The sequence below is a fragment of the Perca flavescens genome, chromosome 15, assembly GCF_004354835.1.
Source record: "Perca flavescens isolate YP-PL-M2 chromosome 15, PFLA_1.0, whole genome shotgun sequence".
Lineage (NCBI taxonomy): Eukaryota > Metazoa > Chordata > Actinopteri > Perciformes > Percidae > Perca > Perca flavescens.
Genome location: NC_041345.1, coordinates 4036896 through 4061760, shown reverse-complemented (window position 1 = coordinate 4061760; position 24865 = coordinate 4036896). Strand labels below are relative to the sequence as shown.

The 24865-nt window shown below is 41.5% G+C and overlaps 1 protein-coding gene and 1 long non-coding RNA gene across 5 annotated transcripts; one reads left to right on the top strand and one right to left on the bottom strand.

Moving 5' to 3' along the window:
- Positions 1–2871: 2871 nt before the first annotated feature.
- Positions 2872–5537, bottom strand: fmc1 (formation of mitochondrial complex V assembly factor 1). Of its 2 annotated transcripts, none has more exons than XM_028599966.1 (2): positions 5267–5537; positions 2872–3493 (listed from the first exon to the last, which is right to left on the bottom strand). In XM_028599966.1, exons 1-2 carry the CDS (start codon positions 5426–5428, stop codon positions 3290–3292), a joined length of 366 nt encoding a protein of 121 aa, XP_028455767.1. In that variant the 5' UTR covers positions 5429–5537; the 3' UTR covers positions 2872–3289. The 2 variants fall into 2 exon arrangements, with proteins under 2 accessions (XP_028455767.1, XP_028455768.1); XM_028599967.1 differs by having other exon boundaries at positions 5300–5535.
- On the top strand, positions 5482–19340 carry LOC114569857 (uncharacterized). 3 transcript variants are annotated; one of them, XR_003694429.1, is made up of 4 exons: positions 5482–5594; positions 6681–6852; positions 17245–17395; positions 19239–19340. It is a non-coding gene; the product is annotated as an uncharacterized LOC114569857 (long non-coding RNA). The 3 variants fall into 3 exon arrangements; XR_003694430.1 differs by having other exon boundaries at positions 5482–5665; XR_003694431.1 differs by lacking the exon at positions 5482–5594 and adding an exon at positions 6304–6387.
- The last annotated feature ends 5525 nt before the right edge of the window (positions 19341–24865 follow it).

Sequence of the window (24865 nt, the reverse complement as noted above, 5' to 3'; positions counted from 1 at the left end):
TGGTGTGTCAGTATGCATTGGACTTTCTTTCCAGGCCTCAGTGTGTGCGTGTGTGTGTGTGTGTGTTAATTTGGCGCAGCAGCTCATGGGTGCACGGTGTGTCACTGCGCGTTGCTTTGCTCTAGGGTTAGTCTATTTAAATGCACACTGAAGGCAATGTTAGTCACCACTGGAGAGTAAGAGGAAACAGGAAGGGCAGATTTGAATAAAAACGTGGGATGGATAACACTGGGCCAGAGAAGCTGAGGTACTGTATGAGGTAGCTGTTTGGACAGAGGGGAAATGTAACAAGAGAGGTGTAGAGACAGGATTCCATCCAAGCTGGCACTGCAGCGTCCTGCAAATGTTACTACAGGGGTGGACAAAACCTCTGGGACACCCCATATTATGTAATTCAATTTATTATAATGTGTATGTGTAGCCTCTGTGACAGAGCTCAGGATTCAACTGTTAGATTTTGAGGATGCAGCTTATAATTGTATTAATTCTTCCGTGTCTGAGGCATGTTGAGGGTCTCCTTGCTAACCCCTGTTCCTCTTGGCTGATGCCCTGTGTTTAACAGGTACTGTTCCATCAAAGACCGAAAGACCCTGGATGCAATATTTGCTTAAAAGTCCCATGGCATGAAAATGTCACTTTATAAGTTGTTTTTTTAACATTAATATGCGTTCCCCCAGCCTGCCTATGGTCCCCCAGTGGCTAGAAATGGTGATAGGTGTAAACCGAGCCCTGGGTATCCTGCTCTGCCTTTGAGAAAATGAAAGCTCAGATGGGCCGATCTGGAATCTTCTCCTTATGAGGTCATAAGGAGCAAGGTTACCTCCCCTTTCTCTGCTTTGCCCACCCAGAGAATTTGGCCCACCCATGAGAGCGAGAGAGACATCATGGTTTTCAAACGAGAAAAGTGGCTACAGACACAGAAATGGCACATCCTAAGGAAAGCTAATTGTTGGACTGGCTCTAGTGGCTGTAATTCTGCATTAAGGCTGAATTTCGGCAAAGAGACTTCAGATACAGTATTAGGGGACCACTAAGGTCTATATAAAAGAGACTTCAGATACAGTATTAGGGGACCACTATGGTCTATATAAAAGAGACTTCAGATACAGTATTAGGGGACCACTAAGGTCTATATAAAAGAGACTTCAGATACAGTATTAGGGGACCACTATGGTCTATATAAAAGAGACTTCAGATACAGTATTAGGGGACCACTAAGGTCTATATAAAAGAGACTTCAGATACAGTATTAGGGGACCACTAAGGTCTATATAAAAGAGACTTCAGATACAGTATTAGGGGACCACTAAGGTCTATATAAAAGAGACTTCAGATACAGTATTAGGGGACCACTAAGGTCTATATAAAAGAGACTTCAGATACAGTATTAGGGGACCACTAAGGTCTATATAAAAGAGACTTCAGATACAGTATTAGGGGACCACTAAGGTCTATATAAAAGAGACTTCAGATACAGTATTAGGGGACCACTAAGGTCTATATAAGAGACTTCAGATACAGTATTAGGGGACCACTAAGGTCTATATAAGAGACTTCAGATACAGTATTAGGGGACCACTAAGGTCTATATAAAAGAGACTTCAGATACAGTATTAGGGGACCACTAAGGTCTATATAAAAGAGATTTCAGATACAGTATTAGGGGACCACTAAGGTCTATATAAAAGCATCCAAAGAGCACCACGTCATGGGACCTTTAACTACACTACAAACTGCAGTATCGACAGTACCCAGAGTTGAATCAAAGTCTCAGCAAAAGTTGTCCAATTTGGGGCAGTGGTGGCCCAAAGGTTAAAGAAGTGAGCTTGTAGGTCGTAGGTTCAATCCCCAGACCGGCAGGATGAAATCTGGGTGGGGGAAGTGAAAGAGGAGCAGGCATGTCCCTCCCTCACTACCACCACTGAGGTGCCCTTTAGCAAGGCCCTTAACCTCCAACCACTCCAGTGGCCAGCAGATCAGACTGGGGTCGTACTGGGCAGCTTCCAGGTATGAATGTGGAGCTGTGTGAATGTGATCAGGGTGTTCCTGCTAAAAGAGAGGCTGCCTCTCAGTGATCCTTCCCTGAATAAATAAAGGTTAAAAAAAAAAAATGTAGGGCTGGGCAATATAGCGATATTATATTGATATTGTGATATGAGACTGGATATCGTCTTAGATTTTAGATATTGTGATATGACACGTGTTATCTGTCCCTGGTTTTAATGGCTGGATTACAGTAAAGTGATGTCATTTTTTTAATTTACCAGACTGTTCTAGCTGTTCTATTATTTGCCTTTACCCACTTAGTTATTATATCCACATTAATAATTAATCAAAAATCTCATTGTGTAAATATTTTTTTGTAATCACCAATTGTCAACCCTACAATATGGCCGCAATATCGATAGAGATATCATGAGATTTGATTTTTCCCATATCACCCCAGCTCTATTCTAATGTGAGCATCATCAAGCTGGTTTATTGCAGAGCTATAGTATGGTTTTGCATTGGAATGTATGTTCCCGTTTGTTATCCAACGTTGAAGACAACAGCCAGAAGGTTAGCATATGTCTCCGTGGATAAGTCCAGTGGGACAAACTCTAAAGAATCCCACAAACAGCCGTGCAAATTGCTGTTACATTAATTCACAAAGCCCGTTACTTAATTATTTCACATTCAACTAACATACGTTAAATATTCTATTCAACATCTGATTAGTAAATCTGGGGATTATTCCCTTTTTCCTGTCTCTTTAGGTGCATGTAAATGCATCACGAGATGGATTAAAGAACCAGCTCGTTGACACAGTGGCTCTTTTTTATTGTATTATAATGTGCGATGATCAAGATCTTAAAAAACACTCAGAACGTGTAACGGTGACTCATATTTTAATGGGACAGATGATTAAAAATTAAAAATGTACTTACAGTCCATTTGAAAGGTTGCATTTGCATGTTTACAGTTTGGAAAATTGCAAAAAACACAAACAAAAGCAGACGTGGACGAGCTGTGGGGTACAGCTAAACAACAGATTTTTAATTTATAGCATATATTTTCACAGTTGCTTCAAATACTCTCAGATCAGATTATCCTCATATTGAACATTGGTAGAACACAACAGGAATAAGTCGAGTTCCCTCAAAGCAGTCCATGATGGCACAATCTCCAGTTCAACATGTATCCCTCTGCGGTTTACTTTTCAAGAGGTGAATTGGAAGAGACCAGACAAAGAAAAGTCATTTCCAAAGAGAGTCGAGGTTTGCCTCCAATATCGGACGCCCCCATGCCCTCACTTCTCCCAGCCTTTACCTCCTGGCTGAGTGGGCAACCTGAGCCCCACTAGACCAGCCACTTCTTCTCGGCTGCGATCTCCCTTGCCGTGGTAAAGTTTGTGCAGGGCCAGGTGGGTCCTGTTCGACGCCAGCAAACACAGGTACGTGTTGGAGTCATGGTGGGCCTCCTGCTGGGCACGGCAGTACATTTCTCCTGTAACCTGTAACCAGAGGGAGAACAAAACAAAAATGAGCGAAGATCAAATGATGAACCGGATCGTAACATAATTAGACAACACGCACAGTTTTGCTTGGTTTGCTAAATCAGTCACCATAGAGAAAAATGAAATCAAGTTAACATTTATGAAGAAAAGCCTTAAGGTCTAGCCGGTGGGCTACACGGAGTTAGCAATAATCCCAGTAACCGACTATAAAACATAAACAAATGTGCCTTTATGACAGGCTTTTCTGCCTGAATGTTTTTCCTTCATCACCCGTAACAGATACACAGACAGTTCGCATTTGGTCCCTATAGAGTTCCACATATACATTACAATGCCTTAGGGTCTTTTCCAGAGCTGGAACAAATACACAATGACAGGAAAGTTGCTCCCAGCTATTTTTCTTCAGTGACTGCACATGCATTCGACCAGCCTGGTGAGCCATGTTCTCCCGAGCATAAATAATATAAGCTTTAAGCATATATGGTAAAAACCCTGAGCCTTCCTTTGAACAAGCAGCTCGAGAAACAGACAGAATCACAAGCCCTCCCACGGACATGATGGCAGATAAGAGAAGTTACACAGTGGTGCTCATAAGTTTATGAACCCATGCTGAAGTTGACTAAAAAGAGGAATAAAAAATAAAATAAATCATCTTTTGGAAATTGATCTTAATTTAAAAAAATTAGGAAAACTCCAACTTTTAAGGACACAAATTTTCTTTGTGAATGAATGAATATTTATTGATTTACGATACATTATTTATTCACAAAGAAAATTGGTGTCCTTAAAGGTTGGATTTTTCCTAATTTTTTAAATTAAGGCATTAAGACCAATTTCCAAAAGATTTTTTAGTCAACTTAAGCATGGGTTCATTAACTGAGCACCACTGTACATATTAATTAAAATATATAGTTACATTTAGGGTGCCCTTGACTGGAAAAGCGTAAAGATGCTAAATTACTAAACAAATATAATACTTATTACAGATACGCTTTTTTTTTTTTTTTAAACATAGCTACAAGTATCTTATTTATCCCTGCAGATGAGTACAAATTCCTTGATAACCTAAAATATATTGATCCTTAAATTGTTCATTTCACATTAACTCAGATGCCAATAAACGAATGACTCGATCATTTGGGTGTAACAACACGTTTAGTTAGTTAGGCTAATTAATTAGGCTAATTAATGACCAGACAGAGCACCTGCGTCTCTCAACACAGCGCTGTGCTAAGGCTGCGTTCATGTTCACGTGAATGCCCACTGGTGTAGCAACAAGTCTGGGACAAAATCAATCACTTATATAAAGCTTCAAACTGGAAATACATACTGGAAACAGCTACGGAGTCATGAAATACAATACGTCTTCTTTGTAACGTCCATGTTTTATCCCACATTACGACTTAAATGATCACACCGAAGTCGGGAGATCGAATTCCCAACTAGGGAAATGGGTGAAAGGGGAACATCCGAGGAGCACGTGAATGCAGCGTTAGCCTCATTTGCTGCTAGCTAATGTTAGCATGTCCTTCTGCATCACAGTCACCTTGCGTGTAACTGTTGCTTGTAAATATTACAAAGTTGGCAACGACAACACTCCAGTGTCATGCTGGGTATTCTCCCTATTCCCGAGTTCGTAAACAGGCTGAAGGGCGAAAATTAATTATACTTCACTAGCAAAACGTTATCAGTCAAGAGATGTCAGGTTAGCTAACGCTAGCCATTCACGTCCCATGCAGTTTGTAATGGTAGTTAAGCTAATTTAGCTACCGTTAGCTGAGACGCAGTTGGTGGTAAACTCGCCTTATTCTTACGAAACTGCTCCATAACATAGTTGTAGGCCGGTGACAGTTTGTACGTGGCTCCTTGCATGGCACGTAATTCTTTCAGTATTCCTCGGCAGACTCGTAGGGGTGGTAACAGAGCTGCCATCTCTGAACGCTGTTGTTGTGATCTGTGCGGCGAATGAAGCCAGGCATGCTCAATCCAACACCGCACAGTCGATCAAACTACTGCAAATCGACCACAAGGCGGCAATATGTCCCACTAATAACAATTCACCTTACACGCGATGCTTCTTTCCCTGCAACAGTTTAAGGTAAACGTGTTTTTAGTTCAAAAATGTACACCGACTCAGCCATGCTAATCAGAATCAGCTTTAATGGCCAAGTAAGTGTGAACATATACAGGGAATTTGACTTCGGCTTTTTATTAATCATAAAGCACACAGAAATAGACATACGGCTAAAAAACATTCTGAATTTGTAAATATGCAGCGTAATGGCATGTTAGCCAACCGTACTCTTTTGTGTGCACGCATTTTTCATCAAGTGTTTATCAAATGTCACCTTCCTTATCAACCCCTCCACCAGAGCTCTGTGTAAGAGTTATGGGGGTTAGGGTTAGTGTAGTGTGTAAACCAGGGCTCTTAAACGTTTTTTTAAGGAACCCTTAACTGAAAGAGAGACGGATCAGGGACCCCCTACTACATATATTGTATAAAATGAAGTTGCATATTAAACTGGGCCTATAATAACGTGTAAGCCAGCTAAAGCCTTTATACATAGCCTACTTTTTTGCATAGAATACTAAGCTATTTTAAAAAATTGTTCATGATTTTAATGTTACACATACACAGTGAATCTTTACGATTAACTGTATCTGTGGGTGGCTATCTTAGAGGCTACCTTACCTATAGCCCAGTAAGCCTATCGTCAATGGGGATTCATATTTGCTAATAATGTGTTAGAATGAATTTATGACTTCTTTTTTTTTCAAATTTGACAATAATTTGGAGGTCCCCTTGCAGTGACTTTGAGGACCCCCTAGGGGTCCCAGACCCCCTGTTGAAGATCTCTGGTGTAAACGGTCCCTGGTTGTAGGAGCCCAGGGTAGGAGCATGCAAACATTTAATGAAAACACTGCTAGAAGGAAACAACTGGCGTTTTCCCATCTTCCTTGAATTTGTGTAAAAGTGCTGGAACAGTAAAGCAGATGCCAGGGGCTGTTCTAAAAGAGTTCACTCACAGGTGCAAAAGTATGTAAATTAGTAAAGAACATGTAAGTGCATCAACTTCCCTGGATAAATACAGTGTCCAAAATAATGTCAACTTGATATTTATCACCACACTTGTCCAGTAATTACTCCTTATCCATTGGCTGTTAATTGTATTTTTTAATTCAGGTTCACAGATGAAACTTTGGGAAAACGGAGACTATTGAACGAGCCAGGGAACCATAGCGCTGCCTGCGTCGGTGGGTCAATGGAAGATCGGCCAATAGAGACGAAAACGGTTTACCCTCGTTCACATTCAAAGCCTCTTTCACATGGATTCCACCTTCAACTTCACTGTAAGGTAATTTGTTAATGTGCTTATGCATGATTCAAATACTGAACAGAACTTGCCTGAAAATGTTGCGCTCCTCACTCATCCTTACACACGCCACCTGTCACTGAAAAGACAATTGGGCTTGAGTTTGATTATGTTAAATAATTACTGTCTGATAAACGGGTCAGCAGAGGAGACAGAGGGGACTGTAATTATATTTTCTTCCAGGATCTGTCAGCATCTCTTTGTCTCCCTCTGTCTCTTCCCTACCTTTACTATAAATAACAACCTTAATATAGATAGAACTAAACTAGACATGCATTCACTGAAGTCTTAGCTGTGGGAATAAATTCAAAGCAACTTTTTTAATTTTAAGAATGAGAAAAACTGTAATAAACAGAACCATTTTACATTCTTTATTTTGTTATAATGTTTGTTTTAGTTTTTTTTGTTTACCATATCTCATTAGATGTGATATGCTTCACATATGCTTCAAATATGAAGAAATGTATATATATATATACACTACCGGTCAAAAGTTTGGGGTCACTTAGAAATTTCCATTCCACTCCATTCCAGACACAATACCTGCTGAGATCATTTGCATTGTTTCTTTTAATCAGGGCAGCAGTTTTCAGATTACATTATTTGCTTACATAATTGCAAAAGGGTTCTCGACTGTTGTAGAAAGAAGTGGCTGAAGAAACACTTGAAATTCATGCTTTTTGGTCTAAACGTCATACTCAAATTAAAAGTGGTACAGCTCCCATATACTTTGACACTCAGGGGTGTGCCTGATATCATTGGAAAGGTGATTGATGTGGGTTTGTTTGTGTATTTGAGAAGTGTTGTATTTTGTAGTTTTTGGGCTTTTTTATTTGCACTTTTCAAATAGAAATAAAAAAACGCATTCAAATCAATTTTTGAGTCTTTTAGCTTCTGAATTTTTTTCTGTAGTAAGCTGAGACGTGGCTAATGCTGTGTTGTCTGTCACCTGTCAGATGTGTTTACAGCAGTGTATTTTAATAATTTTACAGATTTATAACTTGGACAGAAATAAAAAATCTCCATTCTAGCCTCTGTAACTCTGAGTCAGTAAGGCCTAGAATCACCCTGACACAACTTGAGTGTTTCCTTTCCAATGATATCAGGCACACCCCTAAGTGTCAAAGTATATGGGAGCTGTACCACTTTTAATTTGGGTATAACGTTTAGACCAAAAAGCATGAATTTCAAGCATTTCTTCAGCCACTTCTGTCTACAACAGTCGAGAACCATTTTGCAATTATGTAAGCACATAATGTAATCTGAAAACTGCTGCCCTGATTAAAAAAAACAATGCAACTGATCTCTGCAGGTATTCTGTCTGGAATGGAAATTTCTAAGTGATCCCAAACTTTTGACCGGTAGTGTATATGTGTATATATATATATATATATATATATATATGTGTACATATCATCATCAGTAAAGATTGATTTTGTGATCATTCACTTTATTTAGTTAGAAAAATCACAACTGAATCCACCCTTCTGATGGGATCAGGATAATCCTGTTTTTTGGATCAAATAGATCTTGTTTTGAAAAAACCCCAAAGGGCAGGTTTGATCCAGATCAAATGTAAGATTGCATTACGTGATCTGATCTTAGTTTGGAATCCCTCTTTTGCTTTTGAAAAATCCATTTCCAAGATTTGATCCTATCCGGGATCCGAAATCCCACTGGATTACTTTTGAAAAACTGAGCCCTGAAGACAATAAAAAAAGAGTGATTTACCTCACTCTCTTTTCAGTATAAGCCTCGATTACGCCTCGCGTAAACAAGGTAGTGTCTTGTCTTTGTGGGCATGCCAAATGAAATGTAATTGGTTATGTATTTCCTTTACATATGGTCCTTTGGTCCATGGCATTCCTGATTGCAGAAACAGAGTGAAATATTTAGACAGAGACAGAACTTAGTGTGGAGATCCACTGCACTCTTTTGAAATCTTTTTAAAAGGAGCTTTTGACCACCTATCTTTGTGTGCTACTAGCTTTTGATTTGGACACTTGAGAACGGTCATCTGTCACCATAGCAACACGGAGTTTAGCTCAGGGCAAAATGCAGAGGAAAGGATCAGTCTGTTTTTCCACAATGCCACGGGAGAACCAAAATGCTTTTTAATGCTTTGTCTGTCTTGACTCATTAAAATGAACATTGAATTATTCTGTAAGTGGATTACAGTAACGTGATGCTGTTGGAGTGACACTGCAGAATGAAGCAGTGAATTTAAGGAGCGGCAACTAACGATTATTTTTGATTCATTTTCTCGATTTATCGATTAGTTGTTTGTTTGTCTATAAAATGTCAGAAAATGGTGATAAATGTCGATCAGTGTTTCCCAAAAGCCCCAGATGACAACCTCAAATGTCTTTTTTTTTTCTCCACAACTCAAAAGATATTCAATTTACTGTCACAGAGGAGAGAAGAAACCAGAAAATATTCACATTTAAAGCTACATTGTGTAAGAATTTCTCTCATCTACCAGCGAAATTGTATATGACCACCAACTGAATACTTTGATTAGTTGGTGGAAGTAATTACACATGAATGAGAACATATTTGTGAAAGAACAAAGGAGTTTTTTGCTAAGAATCAACTCAAAAAATGACACAATGTAGGTTTAAGAAGCTGGAATTAGAGTATTTTACTCTAAACCGATTAATTGTTTATCAAAATCTGAAAATGATCCAAAAAGCGATTGATTTAATAGTTGACAGCTAATCGATTAATCTTTGCGGCTATAGAGAATTTGTCCGATGAGGTTAAAATGTGAGGTGTTGCACTGAATGCAGGTCACAGGTCATCAGACTGGTTGTACCACATCAAGGGTAAGCTTCTCCTCGGAACGCGTAGCTCCTATGGCGCCATTTTGATGCTAACAAGCCATCACCTCCTGTTAGCATCCCATTGACTCCCATTTATTTTAACGCCACTTTGACAGCGAGTAACTTTACATCTGAAGCGTTTAAAGACTCTATTTGTCCATTGTTTATTTCTAAAGAAACACAACAATGTATAAAAGGCTCCATTACCTTGTACCTCACGTTATGGCTCCGTAGCAGACGCATTTATAAAAATAGGCAAATGATTGGGTCATAACCACGAGACTTACTGTCACACAGTAGAGGAATTACCGTATAGTATAGGAGAAGCTCACAGGCAGTTTCGACTTACATTAGCTGTTTAGGTTTAATTTTAGGTTTAAAGATTGGGAATGATTGAGATTTCTCTCGGCACAGCTACCAGAAGACTTCACACTTTCAGACACGTTGCTCACGTCACATCTACGTCTTCAAGCTCAGTTGGAGGCTGCTCAGTAACGCTCAGCCAGCACCGGGAAAGAGACTTCTGATATCCTTCACTGGTCTCAGACCAGAGACACAAGGTCTGGTGGTCCAGTTTATATATGTCAGTGGTCCATATACAGTTGTCCCAGTGTTTCCAGTTATTTGTGTGTGTATTGATGATTGACTCTAGGGGGAGCCAGTCTCTTATCAGTTTCACACACCGGTTTGATTCCTGGATATTTGTTGAAAGGCACCCCTCTCCCCCTCCTCTCCCCCTCCTCTTCATTTCTCTCTCTCTCTCTCTCTCTCTCTCTCTCTCTCTCTCTCTCTCTCTCTCTCTCTCTCTTGCTCACACTCTTTCAATGAATACTAATGCAGCAAGTGGGCACACCTCCCTTCCTCCTATCTTTTTCGCAGGGATGGGCGGGAGAGGGGAGACAGAGCAATTCCAGCTCAGTATCCCGCCTCGTGAGGCAGGCAGTGCTTGACTAGCAGCAGCCCCCAATGCCCTTTTTTTTCTCCCACTGAGCAATATTGGTGAGACTGTGCATTGCTGCTGCAACAATGTCTAACCTGTGTGAGTGGCACGTGATATCAGACCAGAGTTGAGAGAGAGGAAAGGACATCTGTGCCTGCTTTTTTTTTTTTTTTTTTTTTTGTCATCTGGATGGGAAGTCTTTTTTGGGAGGAGAGACAGAAGAAAGCAGAAGGCAGCCGGGGAAGGGGAAAAACTGGCAATAGCCAATCCCCCCTTCCACACATAGTCTGGACACGACGGAGGCCACTGGAGTATTTGCTTTTATCTTTCGTTTTTTGTTCTTTTTTTTTCTCATCGCGCTGCTGGGAGGTGCTTTACCTTTTCATTTGCTTGCTCTCTCGGTCCTCTGTCTTCTCATCTATTTCGCCATTTACCTGGTCAACAATTTCTTCTATTTATGAGCCAAACAAGGAGGGAGAGATTGAGAGAGGCAGAGAGACAGAGAGAAAGAGAAAGAGGAGGGGGATTTTTTTTTTTGCCCCCTTATTCTCTTTTTGTCCCCTTCGTTCATTCCTCCCTCCCTCTCCATCGCTATCACTTGCAGCCCTTTCTATCCCTGTGCAACCCACGCTCCCTCCTCCCCTACTGCCTCCCTCCTCCTCCCCTACCGCCTCCCTCCTCCTCCTCCTCCTCTCCACCACACCACTCCGCTCACTGTCCACCCGTAACTTTGGCTACTTTTTTGATTCCACCAGTGTTTTAATTTCCTTACTTAAAAAAACCCAACTCTTTTAATTGGCTTGCTTGTATTTTCTATTTACGCCTTTTTTTTCACTTTTGTACCTTTTCCTATCCTCCCCCCCCCTTCTCTTTTTTTCCTCCTACCATCCTATGCATCTTTTTTGGGCGATTCTTAATTCTAACCATAGGTAGGTCTATTTAGTGTTTAGTGTCTGTCTCAAAGTCTTTGTACCTTTTCTGTGTATGCAAGGGGTTTTGTGTGGGGTGCACACACACACACACACACACACACACACACACACACACACACACATACATACATGCACACACACACACAGGCCTACTACAGCTTTGGTTTAACCGTGGCTCTCAGCTGATTGTTGCCTCATGCCATGTCATCCTCACGTCACCCTCTCCTTGCATACTTTAATCCGTGTTTCCTGACGCAGTCTTTTCTTTTTTGTTCTCCTCAAACCAAGACCACGGTGACTCATCAAGCAAGCACCTGTCTCCAGCCGTCATCACGGAACCACATTTTGACTGCCTCATTTTTATGTTGTTGCACAAAAAGTCTGTTCTTCCATTAAAACGTCTGAATTTCCCCCCCCTCTGTCACACACACACATCATCCTCCTCACATGTCCTTTTTAATTTGCTGTCACGCACATTGGGAGATGTCCAAAATTCCACATTGGTCCTGTAGAGGAAATGTACGTTGTTATTAAAGCGAGGTGCGTTTAAGTATCCCCGCTTCATGTTTATCAGGTGAAGGTGAAACTGCAAAAGGCCTAATTCACCGGCGACAGCGCACCGTTGTTTCTAAAGCGCATTTGTAAAGCCAGCGCTCGTCCGTTCTGTCGGGGTGTCATCTGTGTTTATACACTCCTCTACCTCCTTCTTTTTCTCTGCCCTGTTTCTCTCTCTCTCTCTCTCTCTCTCTCTCTCTCTCTCTCTCTCTCTCTCTCTCTCTCTCTCTGTCTTTTTCTGAACTGACTCTCATTCTGGCAGACAGACACACACAAGCACTCAAAGAGAATGGACTAGAGAAAATACTGGCTCCATCATCCAGAGGATTTTTTCCCCTTTTTTTCCTCCACCATAATTTTTTCACTCACTTTGCTTCAAGCTTTAATCTATTTTCATCACCCTTTTCCCCCCCTGCATCTTTTTCTCTCTCTCCATCACTTCCACCCTCTCACCCCCTCTGATTTGATCCACTTATTCATTTATCTGTTGTTCTCATTTTTATTTGTCGTCTCAACAAATGTCCCGTCCTACCACTTTCACTTCACTTTCATGATTTGCTTGCATCAGAGAAGAGTTGCTATTCATTTAGCATTTTGGTGACGTAGTTTAGCAATTCACCACCTCGGCTACTTCCATTTATTGAAATACAAGCGGCAGGTTATTGAAAACTCTTTTGCATTTCAGAAGAAAAAAAAAATTAGGAAGTTGACTGCAAAGTAAGTGAATCATTTGGTGTGTGTGTGTGTGACTGTGTGTGTGGTGTGTGAGCAAAAGACAGGCACAGCAGTAGACGGATGCATAGCCAAGTGAATCAAACCACATAACTCATTTCCTTGTCCATCTCCTTTTTCTTTTCTTAAAAAAAACCCAAATATATATTTCCACTTTTTTTTTCCTGAAGGAGATTTAAACCTCTCCTCTTCATTACATGGAGATAATGGGAAGTGGGACTTTTGACCAACTGTCACCATGATAAAGGCACTCTGGATATAGCTGTTTTCCTGTGGAATTACCCCCTTTAAAACCAGGATTTGATTCCAAATGAAAAAAAATTAACAATTATTAAAACTGTCCTCAATTCAGGACGCCTTTTTTTTTTGTTTTTTTTAATTCTTTTTTGTAATGGACTGAAGCTGATTTCAATATTTCTTTTTCAACTATTGAACATAATGGGATTTCACTAACGCGGATTAAAGACTCAAGCACCATCGCCATGCACTTATAGCCATGATTCTTACAATTTCTCCAGCCTACAAAATCCATTAGATTTAATATTTCCTAATGTTAAGGGTTAAATAGGTGAGTACGGTGCTTTGAATCCACACATCCTATGGCTGTTGCATGTTTTGGGTGATGATTAATTGATGTGGATATTTAGCTTAATATTTTTTGTCATTAACGCTGTGTGTGTGTGTGTGTGTGTGTGTGTGTGTGTTTGTGTTAAATTTGGCAGATTATCAGAGATCAGTAATTTCCCTCACACTTCATAATTTACCCTTTTCTAATTTTTCCCCCCACGAGCCTTTAATTGTCTTTATTTATGCAAAATTATAAAAACACATGCGTACACTCAGATCTGATAACGTTTAAAAAAAAAACCCAACTTAACATGTTGAAATGAATCTCCATACGCCATCCTTGGTTTTGTACTTATTAGCCACTCTCCACCTGATGGAGCAGCCACTTCTGCCTATCAAATCATCTGTTCTCTCTTATTTAAAGCTGAGGAGCGTGTGCGTGCACTAGCATGAGAGGAATATATAGGCAGATCAATAAAGTAATCTACATTCAGAGACAGAGTGCATTGCCCTTTTCTCAATGCAATTATTTTTATCTGCTGTTATTTCAAAGAACCAAAGTGCTTCACAGTGGGATAATGACAGTAAATCTCCTATTAGACTGTGTTGGAAGGAAATCTCGAGTCTGTCTGCAGCAAAATGCATTTCACACCCACTCTCTCTTTCTCTCTCGCTCTCTCTCTCACACACATACATACACACACACACATACACATACACATATGCAGACACTTTATCCATCTATCCATCATAGGTGCATCGATGATTGACCCCTTTTCTCTGATTAACTTTCCCATCATTTGGCTGACAGCAATTTGGAATTGTACAGCGTGTGTGTGTGTGTGTGTGTGTGTGTGTGTGTGTGTGCGCACGCCGCACAGTCAAGGTTACGGCTACGTACCCGTGAGTCCCACCTGGGACCTGCTCTCCTAACCCGGGACCATTACCCATTCTGCTCGGTGCTCTTGGCACACATGTGACCCCTGTAGCCTATCTACAGATGAGCACTTAAGCCCGGGTAGTGTGTCAGAGCTGTCACGCTGCAAAATGGACAGCCAAAATGGAAATGGTCTCGGGTGAAAACTCTGCCGCTGACACATCTGACTGACTCACCGCTGTCTTTTTTTTTTTTTTTTACTGTAACAATCACAAACACAGTCACGAACAGGTTAAACTTGCTTTTGGCTGTAATATTCTTGACAACGTGGACAAAATGGACGGTGATGTGTACGTTATGTCCCACTTAGCTGGAAAGCTGCAACCGATACAGCTGATTTGACTATGCAAAGGATGCTGATTTAAGTTGTATCCGATTGTTTCGTAGCTGGGTGTAGAGTGAGCAATCGCTGTCCAAATGAACAGTTTGGAAGATGGATATGGCTGAGCATCACTTACATGCAAATGTAAAGGCGATTTGTTGGCGGTCATGGCGGGACACGTCACTTTTTTTTGTCAGGTTCTGGATTGTATTTGGGATCATGAACCTTTGGAAAGTTCAAGGGGTTAAGTGAGCATCCGGAAAGCGTACCTCCTATGGGGAGATTCTGAGGCTAACAAGCCATGGAAGTCTATGGCGTCGATATGTCCATTTCTTTTACTGTCTATGGGCATCATGTTTTGTGCTAAATTAACGTTCCTGCCGAAAGTAACACCATAGTTGATGAACAAAAGTGTACTAGATGAATAATGTTTGTGTAAATATGGACACCGAAATGTATTGAACAACAAATCAGTTGTGTTTGGTGATCGGGGGCACGAGCACATATTTCAAGCCTCCTCTCAATTTGTTAGTGTTGGAAAACTTCTTGATGCCAGATGCTTACGTAAAAAAAGAAGAAAGGAGTCTGCCAAAAGTCTCCAAACAGAGCTTAAGAGATTTCATAGGCACCGTGTTTGCAGTCGTCATTGATAAACAGGCCAGGAGAGGAGACAGCAGGGGCTAAGGAGATTCATAATCCTGCCCCCTCTTCCCACTGATTCTCTCTCTGTCTCTCCTCCTCCCCATGTGCTACCTAATGAGACGACAATATGACTCCTGCGTCTGGGCTCTGAGCACTGCATCTGCCTCAGTGAAACCAGCAGCAACGCTCTCATTAGATATCTTATCTTCGAGTTACTTCCGCTCTGCTGCCGTCTAGGAATCGCCCCGCGCTCCAAAGCGGTCGCTGCACGGGCCTCAGAAAACCTAAAACATGTTAAGGCGATTTGAGCTTGTAAGAGTGAGGTAGGAGTTCAAACTTAACATCTCGGATTCACATCTGTGCGACGCTGCGTGGCGACCCCGTCCGTCATCTTGTTAAATGAGCCAATCGGAGCTCTATCTATCCAAAGCTTGTAACTTTTCTGCAGTGTGTGTGTGTGTGTGTGTGTGTGTGTGTGTGTGTCTAAATCCTGTTCTAGCGTTAGAGAGCGAGCAGGGCGCCTATGTGGGGCGGCTTAAAAAGTACATCTCGATTTTTTATTGGCAGAGTATTCACTCCGAGCGAGCGGAATATGGGTCATGATCTGATATAAAAAGGCTATTCAATAATTCATCGGAGCTGATTAAGAGGACTTGTATCGACGCAGACGCTGTCCATGAGAAGTGACGGCAGTACACGGAGTCCGCAGAAAAAGCAACATTTAGGCCCCTTTCGTGGGATTAGTCTATTTTTTTTCTTCAAGTGAGCAGCGTAGGCCTTCTTTGATGTTTTAACCCTTGTGTGGTCCTTCGGGTCCCGGTGACCAGAAGGACCACACAAGGGTTATGTACTTCCGTTTATTTTGTTGAGAATTGCTCTCTAAACCCTTGTAAAGTAAGTAAGTACATTTTGTTTCTAGAGCACATTTAAACACAGTTTAAGCTGACCAAAATGCTATACAAACAAGCACTAACGTGCTGTATTAACCCTTGTTTTATCACACAAGGGTTAATCTGCTCGTACGTCCACGCCGTTTGTTTCATGCGTCGACCGAAGTGGCGCACGAAACACGCGAGCAGTCTGATCACATGTCGCTGTGATTGTGTACATGTTGTGTGAGTTTGTGTGAGGGCCTATCAATCTATTAAATATGAAAAGTACAATCTGTTACCCCGCAGAGACTGGTCTATTATTCATCGACATGTTTCAATTAATCATTAATTTACCTAAAAGTATGGCCCACACTCTCCCCTTTTAATTTGGAGTAAACACTCATATGGACTCACAGGGGAAGTATGTGCACGGTGTATGAGTTATGTATAATCTGGATTAATAGAAGCTATTCATTATTCTTCTGATCTAGTATATACTGTATTTGGGCGGTTGTTGGGGATGAAGGCAGAGACAATTTAGTACTACAGTACATTTGGAAAGGGAAATGTATTATTTATGGCCTGGATTCTCCTAAAATTAGACAGTTTTATCCCCTGCACACACACTTGCACGCGCACACGTTTACTTAGGTCACTTTTTGGGGACATTACATAGACTTACGTTTGTGGAGACTAACCCTAACCCTAACCTTAACCACTAGTCCCCAGAAATCGGCCTCTTCCCAAATGGGGAAATGGCTTTTGTTTCCCAATTGGACAAGCCATCCCCAATTAACTAATCTTGTAGTCTGAAATGTGTCCCCAAAGGTTGCCTAAATCAGGAACACACACACACACACACAGGAGTTGTAAACAATATTACAGAGAGCTGTATTCAGTTATGCATTTTTTTAATTTGCCTTATTTAGTCTTCATAAATTCGTAGGGGAGCAGGTCAGAGGTCGCACGCAGTATGCTGTAGTTTTATTAGAGTCCGTCTGACTGCGACCTGCTTCTAACCTTCTGTCCCCCCTGTTCCCTCTGCAATAACAGACTGGCGGACGTCAGAAAAGCACGCAACGCCAAACGTCTCTTCGGAGGAGCGAAGGGGAGAACAGAAGTGAAGCTGCTCCTGTGGAGTACAATTAACTCGAAATTGCTGCTTTACCCTCTTGACCCGTCGAGGATTTTACCTAAAACTGCTGTGAGTTCCCCAGCGCCAACTCCTTGTTCGCAATCAACACTGAAAGGATTATGATGTGGCGAGATAAATGCTCAGCAATGCAGCCTCACTTTTCTTTTTAAATCTCACCTCTCATTTATGAACATCTGTATTTGCTTGAAAAAACACACACACACACACACACACACACACACACACATACACACGCACACCTTATGAGGTGTCCAAGTAGAGAGGTGTAATTCAAGTAATCATGGAGACTAAAACCCATTTATTTCATAAAGTGCAGCTGATTAGAGCTAATAACCTAATGCATTTCAGGAAGAGTTTTACTTTACTTGTGTTGAGAGCTTTTTTTTATTATAATTTTTGTGCTCACATTTTCTGCATTTTAAAACGACAGTTAACCCCCAGAATCCAGATTACATATTTTTCCTCTTACCTGTTGTGCTATTTATGAATCTAGATTGTTTTGGTGTGAGTTGCCCAGTGTTGGAGATGTCGGCTCATGCTCGAGACAGCGCGAGATGGAAACATTGAGGGCGTCCTCAGGTGAGCTAGTAGCAAGGGGGTAAGGGTGCATCCGAAAAGCATACCTCCTATGGGGAGATTCTGAGGCTAACAAGCCATCACCTCCCGTTTGCATCCCATTGACTCCCATTCATTTTGGTGTCACTTTACAACTGAAGCGTTTAAAGACTCGATTTGTCCATTGTTTATTTCTAAAGAAACAGGACAACATATAAAAGGCTCCATTACCTTGTAGCTCACGTTATGGCTCCGTAGCAGACGGTTTTGTAAAAATAGGCTAACGATTGGGTCATAACCACGAGACTTACTGTCGCACAGTAGAGGAATTACCGTATAGTACAGGAGAAGCTTGCTGGCAATCGGGGGAGACGTGGAGGCATAAAGTCAAAATGACAAAATAATTAATCAGAATACTTACCAAAAGTTGCTCCTGCTCCTCCACTCATGGACTGTTTGTGGTTAGCTGTACCCGTTAGCTACAGCTACAGCTCAGCCGAGGAGGACGTCCACGAGTACGCTTCCTTCTTTGTGGGGTGATACAGTTGTTGTGTGTAGTTTGGTAGACAACAAAATAGTTTTTGACATGAAACTGCTCACACCTAGGGTTGGGTATCGTTTGGGTTTTTCCGATTCCAATGCCGAACTGGTACTTTTAAAACGATTCAGATTCCTAAACCGATTCTTGAAAAACTGAAAAATGACATCAAAGATGTAATATGTTTACTAGGGATCACGTGCAGTGAACGGTTAATATGCTTTCACAGCCGTTTTGGTGAGCCCAGAGGGGAAAATATGGCATTTTAAAAGTAGCCTACATTTACTGTTGCTAGCTAACGGTAGACTACAGAGAAAGTGTGGTATTTTTACGTCCGTTTCGGAGCGACAGAGGGAAAATATTTCAGTCGACACATTAAGTGGAACCAAAATGATTATCTTGAGGAACTGGGTCTTGATCTCTGGGAAGGAAACATTGCTGTTGAGTTGTTCAAATGTATTTCTTGGGCTCCTTGAGCACCAGAAGCCGAGTGCCATCTAGTTCCATCCCATTGAAGAGAAGGCAGACATCTCCAACACACCAAAACATGCTAGATTCCTAAATAGCACTACAGGTAAGAAGAAAATATGTATATATATTTTTTTATTTTGGGGTGAGCTGTCCCATTAACAGCTGGAAATGAACGTGACGTTTTCTTTTTTCAGCTCTTTTGATTAATAGTTGCGCAGTCAGAGTGCAAAAAACGTTATGACAGGAACTCCCAATTAGAATATTTTAAGATACAATAGCTGCTAACAATCAATACACGTGTTGTCTTTTCTCTTGTGTTGATTGTAGTTGAGCCTCCCTCAGTCTGAGGCTATGAGAGGGAGAGAGGAGTCCCAGGCCGCACCATCATGCTACTTCTGAGACGCTGGGATGAGACTTTGGCTGGCAAAACACAAGGTAAGACAATATTGATGCATGAGGCATCTCTACAACTCGAGCTGTGGCTTAGTTTTTTCTGGCGTCGTGTCCCTGCAGAGCACCGCTGGAACGGCCCGTCTTATCTGGCCTGTGTGTGTGTTTGTGCGTCTGCTGCTTCCCTAAATGTGCGCCTTTCCTGAAGCTCAGTGATGAATGGTCTAAGACTTCTAAAGGCTTTTTTTGCTTTGTATCTCACGCCAGGATTGCTTGAGGGTCAGGATAATGGTTCAAGGTGGAGCCTCCAGATGAATGGTTTAATCCTGGGTTTTTAGCACAGTGTGCACTTTGATCAGTGGCGTGCATCAGCGCGTGGACGTTCAACCCCGACCCAGCCCCTATCGACTATCGGCTTAATTTGCATGGCTCTGAAGGCATTGATCAGGCAATTAAAGGATTTGTTGAATGATGATTTTTGTGGTCGGAAGCGTGCGACCATTTGGAAGTGTTCGCGTTCGTGCTCTGTTGTACTTTACGAAGGAGGGAGCCAGACGATGCGTTTTGTGTGATAAGATAAAAGAAGACATCATTCCCTCTCTGTCCCAGGACCAGATTACACAGAGCAAATGTATTTGCCACAGGGGCCCCACGAGAGGCCATTATCATATCAGCACATTCCATCGTTTTCTCATACATTCATCTCCTCACTCCTCGGTGCTAAGCTTTTTCTTTTTTTTTCTTTTTTTTTTTTACTCTTCTGCTGTTGCTTCTCCTTTATCTTCCTTCCCTCCCTCCCTCCCTCTGTTTTTGTCCCTTCCCGTGCACGATTAATCAGCCGTGACGTTTAAGAGACTCGGTGCAGAGGAGCGAGACTGAGAAACTAAATTTCTTATTTGTTAGTTTTTTTTAATGATGGGAGGCTCTGGTTGTTGTGGTATGTAGGAGTGATGGACTGTGCACACACTGTGTGAGCACACCATAAATGCTGCCGTTACACAGTTACTCCCATTACTTTAAGCCAGCAGCAGAGCGACAGTGCAGCTTCGTAATAAAGTGCCTCTGACTCGGCCTTCTGTCGTTAGCTGAAAGTCACACAGCCACCTCGGCAAACGCTGACGCTGCACATTGCCTACATATTGCCTTACGTCATAAAGCATTACCATATAGATGAATTAACAGCGGAGGTGAATCTCTTAAGAAATCATACTTACAGTTACAGATTATTCAAGTCCAGCAAGCTTGCTGCTCTTACATAAACTGTTAGGAAAATGCACTGGTTGGAATAATGGTTAAAAGGAGGACCTATTACATTAATAATGTCTCATGAGTTTTTTAAAAAGCTTCATCTCCAACTCTTGTGCACCTAACCTAAATGAGATTTTGGCCCCTCATTACGCCACCACCACTCGCTGCCATTATTTAAGTGCAGCGCTCATTTTTCAGTCCAGTCCAATTAACAACAGACTCTTATTTAGACTCTGGGTGCCCACGTCATCGCTCATGTCCAATGCACAAAACTGGTAGAATATTATATTCAGGCTACAATCTTTTGATGTGTGAAATACAGTATGAAATATATTTTCGGATCACCTTTCTCCTGCCTGCTGATGTACAGAATGTAATTAACGGCACCTATCTGTGTTGAAGCATAACAGTGAGATAAATGAGCTCCTCTTGGGTATAAATATATATTTCTTCCTCCTGTAGTGTTTTTTTTTTTTTTTTTTTTAAAGTCTGTTGTTGCATTTTTCTGCCAAATAGGCCAGTATGTTTATGTGTTTATTTTGGGACAGTGTTTATGACTGACATCATTCGTCTTTGCCTGCCTTTTTTATTTTATTTTTTTTACACACACAGAAAGACTGTTGAAAGAGGATGTTTTTTTTCCTCTTTTCCTTCGACTATGCTTTTTTTTTTTTCTAAATTCGAGCAAATTTAAGAGACGGTGATTTAGGAGGCTTTTGATGAAGAAAAGGACAGCAGAAAAGAAACAAGGACATGTGTGTGTTTTGGTAGTTGTGACGTGGAGTAGAGGATAGAAAGAGTGCACCTGTGGGTTTTTCTCAGGAAGACAATGACTTCTGATGTGCCTGTGCTGCTGTCTATTCAGTTTTATCACCATTTACAAAATGACTCAAATCTCATTAATTCAATAACTCAGTCTTATTCAAAGAAACTTTTCAGGCACGGCAAAACCCGCCCCGGCTCGTTTCTGTTTGTAATGAATTACAATCTTATTGTTGCACCTAGGCTTCTCCGATGTTCAATTATCTTGTAATTGAATAAACTTGTAAGATACTGCAGCGGGGTGAATGTAAGTCTCTGCTGGCTTATTTATCTCTGAGTAATGCTATCATTTAATATTAATTACATTTGAACCGTAAGACCACATGTTTTGGACTTGACCTGAAAATACAGCTAAGATCTGTGCGGTGGCATCGATTGGGTTGCAAAAACAGCAGATCAATACAGCTTAACTCATCCTTGTCTCCAGCAGCGGAGCAGTAACATAAGTCACCTGGATAAGGGCCTGCAGATCCAGTCATTAGCTGAGCGCTGCACTTCCAACATTTGCTTTGGTGGCATCTGTTATTTTCTGGCACGTTCTCAGATGCTGCTGTGAGAAGGCGTCAGGTGGCGTCAGTGTTTGTGCTCAAGTTTTTGGGTAGATCTAATAGGGCTGGGAAATATACCTATATCGAGACATGAGACTAGATATCGTCTTAGATTTTGAATATCGTCATATAGTGATATGACGCAAGTGGTGTCTTTTCCTGGTTTTGAAGGCTGCATTAAAGTAAAGTTACCAGACTGTTCTAGCTGTCCTACTATTTACCTTTACCCACTTAGGCGTTATATACATGGTAGGCTCGCATTGCCAGACCTTCCTCCACAGCGCCGCGGAGGAGGGTCTGGCTAGTCCACAGAGCATTCAGGGATGGGAGAAAAACGTGTTCTGGTTTATTGGCATTTCTATAAACCAATCACAATCGTCTTGGGCGGAGCTAAGCGCCGGAGGGAGCAATAGTGCCTCTGCAAAACAGCCTCGGGAAGGAACTTGTTTTGGTGAAACGTGTACGTTCAAAGGTTGTTTTAGTCGTGCAACAGAAAACTCAGATTGGACAGATAGTCTAGCTAGCTGTCTGGATTTACCCTGCAGAGATCTGAGGAGCAGTTAACCAAAATTCTCATAAATCCACCAGAGTTTAAAATTACAACACAAAGGACCCCCAAGGCAATGGATATCCGGCCTAAATGAGTGAAATCCGGCGGCAACGGAGCAATCCCAGAAGTGGAACGTCTAGGATATAGACTATATCCATGGTACTGGTGATTATTTATCACAAATCTAATCTATAGCACCTACAATATCGTTGCAATATCGACATTACGATTTTGGTGGCGGCCCCCCACGGCAACATTTCTGCTCCCCACGGTATCAGAAACAGGGCTGCATTGTTAGAGTGCATGTTGGAGAATAGCGCGGACACACGAGGATAACTAGCCAGTTGAGATGGTGTGTGTACGTCCGCGAGAACTGTAACTCGTATAACTTCTGTTGTCAGTTCATTTAAGCCTGGTCTTGTATTAGTCTATAGGTCTTGCAAATTTAAGTTAACTGGTGATTTTTGGTGTTTGTGTGCTTCACCTGCGAGCTAAACTGCACGTGGCTGTTGATTCGATATACAATACGTTTGTATTGTAGGTGCATTATTTACATGCTGAAGTAGTTACATTGCATTAAGATAATGTAATTAATAGTGGGTTTGTTGTTATTTGCTACAGAATGCTTAGCCTATATGTCAAGATCAAAGTTGGCCTATACAGTCACAACTGAAAATATGCCTCATTGTGTGTGAATAGAGGTGAATAAATATATTAGTTTGTGTTGCAGCAATGTGTCAGCTCCGTTTCATGGTGGGGGGGGGGGGGGGGGGGGGGGGGGGGGGGGGGAAGAGGACCTGTCCCCACTGCTAAAAAAAATCCTAAAGAAAACACTGCAGCCGTTTCAATAAAAAAAAAAATAATTTAAGTAATTAACCATGGAAATATGTCAACATATGTTGGTTCCAGCCTCTCACGTGCAAGGCTTTGCTGCTCCCTTTAAGATTTGTATCATTGTAAAGTGAATTTGGGCTGGTTGTTTAACTGAAGATGTCACCTTGGCTTGTAGTCTAGAAGATGGCCATATTTTAGCTATAGACTTAACCAGCGGTTTCAAATCAAGACAGCTACGCCCACCTCCTTAACAGGATAATGCTGCCATAGATGTGTCTGCTAAAACTTGACCTGTTTTTTTTTTATGCCTATATTTGTTTTGGCAAATTGGCCGCATCATGAAGTATGCTGAATTAGCTATGGACCTTTTTCACAGCAGACATGTTGACGTGTCATAGCAGGAAAAGCACAGCTGAAATTGATCACCTTAACGATGGCTCAGTTCCATCAAGTGTCCCAGTAAGATATTTCATTGAGTCAGCATGCACAATACCAGGGTCTCTCCTAAGTGGAATGCAGCCATCATTAATGGTTTAATACCAGGACCTCTCCTAAGTGGAATGCAGCCATCATTAATGGTTTAATACCAGGACCTCTCCTAAGTGGAATGCAGCCATCATTAATGGTTTAATACCAGGACCTCTCCTAAGTGGAATGCAGCCATCATTAATGGGTTTGAATACACCTGTGCTTTTCCTACTATGACATGTCAACATGTCTGCCGTGGAACAGGTCTATTGGCAGTTCTTCTTTGCAATGTATCCATGGACGTACAGACAACTATTAGTGTGCGATTCGTTGTGAATCAGACAGATCAGTCAATCAAGAAAATACTCGCTAGTCGCAGGCTAATGTGTGTCTTTGTCTCCCTTTTAATACTGTGTGTTTAATTTGTATGTTTATATGTTTGTTATGGTGAATGATTTGTTTGTGTGTGTGTGTGTTTGTGTGTGTGTGTGTGTGTGTGTGTACGTACGCCACAGCATCTTTACGCAGCCACGATCGACAGGAAACACTTGTTATCATGCCTAGAGGACTTAAAAATGCAGAGAGTCAGAAGGTTTTGCTTTCTAGTTGAGAGAAAGGACGATTGGAGCCAGATGATAAACCAAGCAGATTCTTTATTTGTATACTGTAGCTGGCAGTACATTTGAAAGGCCAGCGGGACAGTGAAATCCATAGTATACTGGGGCTCACAACAAAACAAACACTTTGATTCGCTCTACAGACTGAATGTAGGTTTTTACATAACTTCATACAACCTACAGCAGCCTGGTGTTGTCATCATTGATTTAAGGGCAACTCATTTGATTTAATTTGGAATAATAACACCTGTGTCATAGTACGAGATTAATGTTATACTTGTTGTGCAGAAGCTGCGACTAAGTAATGCTGTTTAAACTTCTTATTGTTCATCGTTTTTCTTACCCATTATGAAAGCTGTGCCGGACAATAAATCAGTCTATACCAGAAAAGGGATTACTCCTCTTCGCCCCCCAGATACGGCGTTCTACCAAGAGCGAGCTACGCCCCCACCTGCTCTGAGATTGGATGCCGGTGCA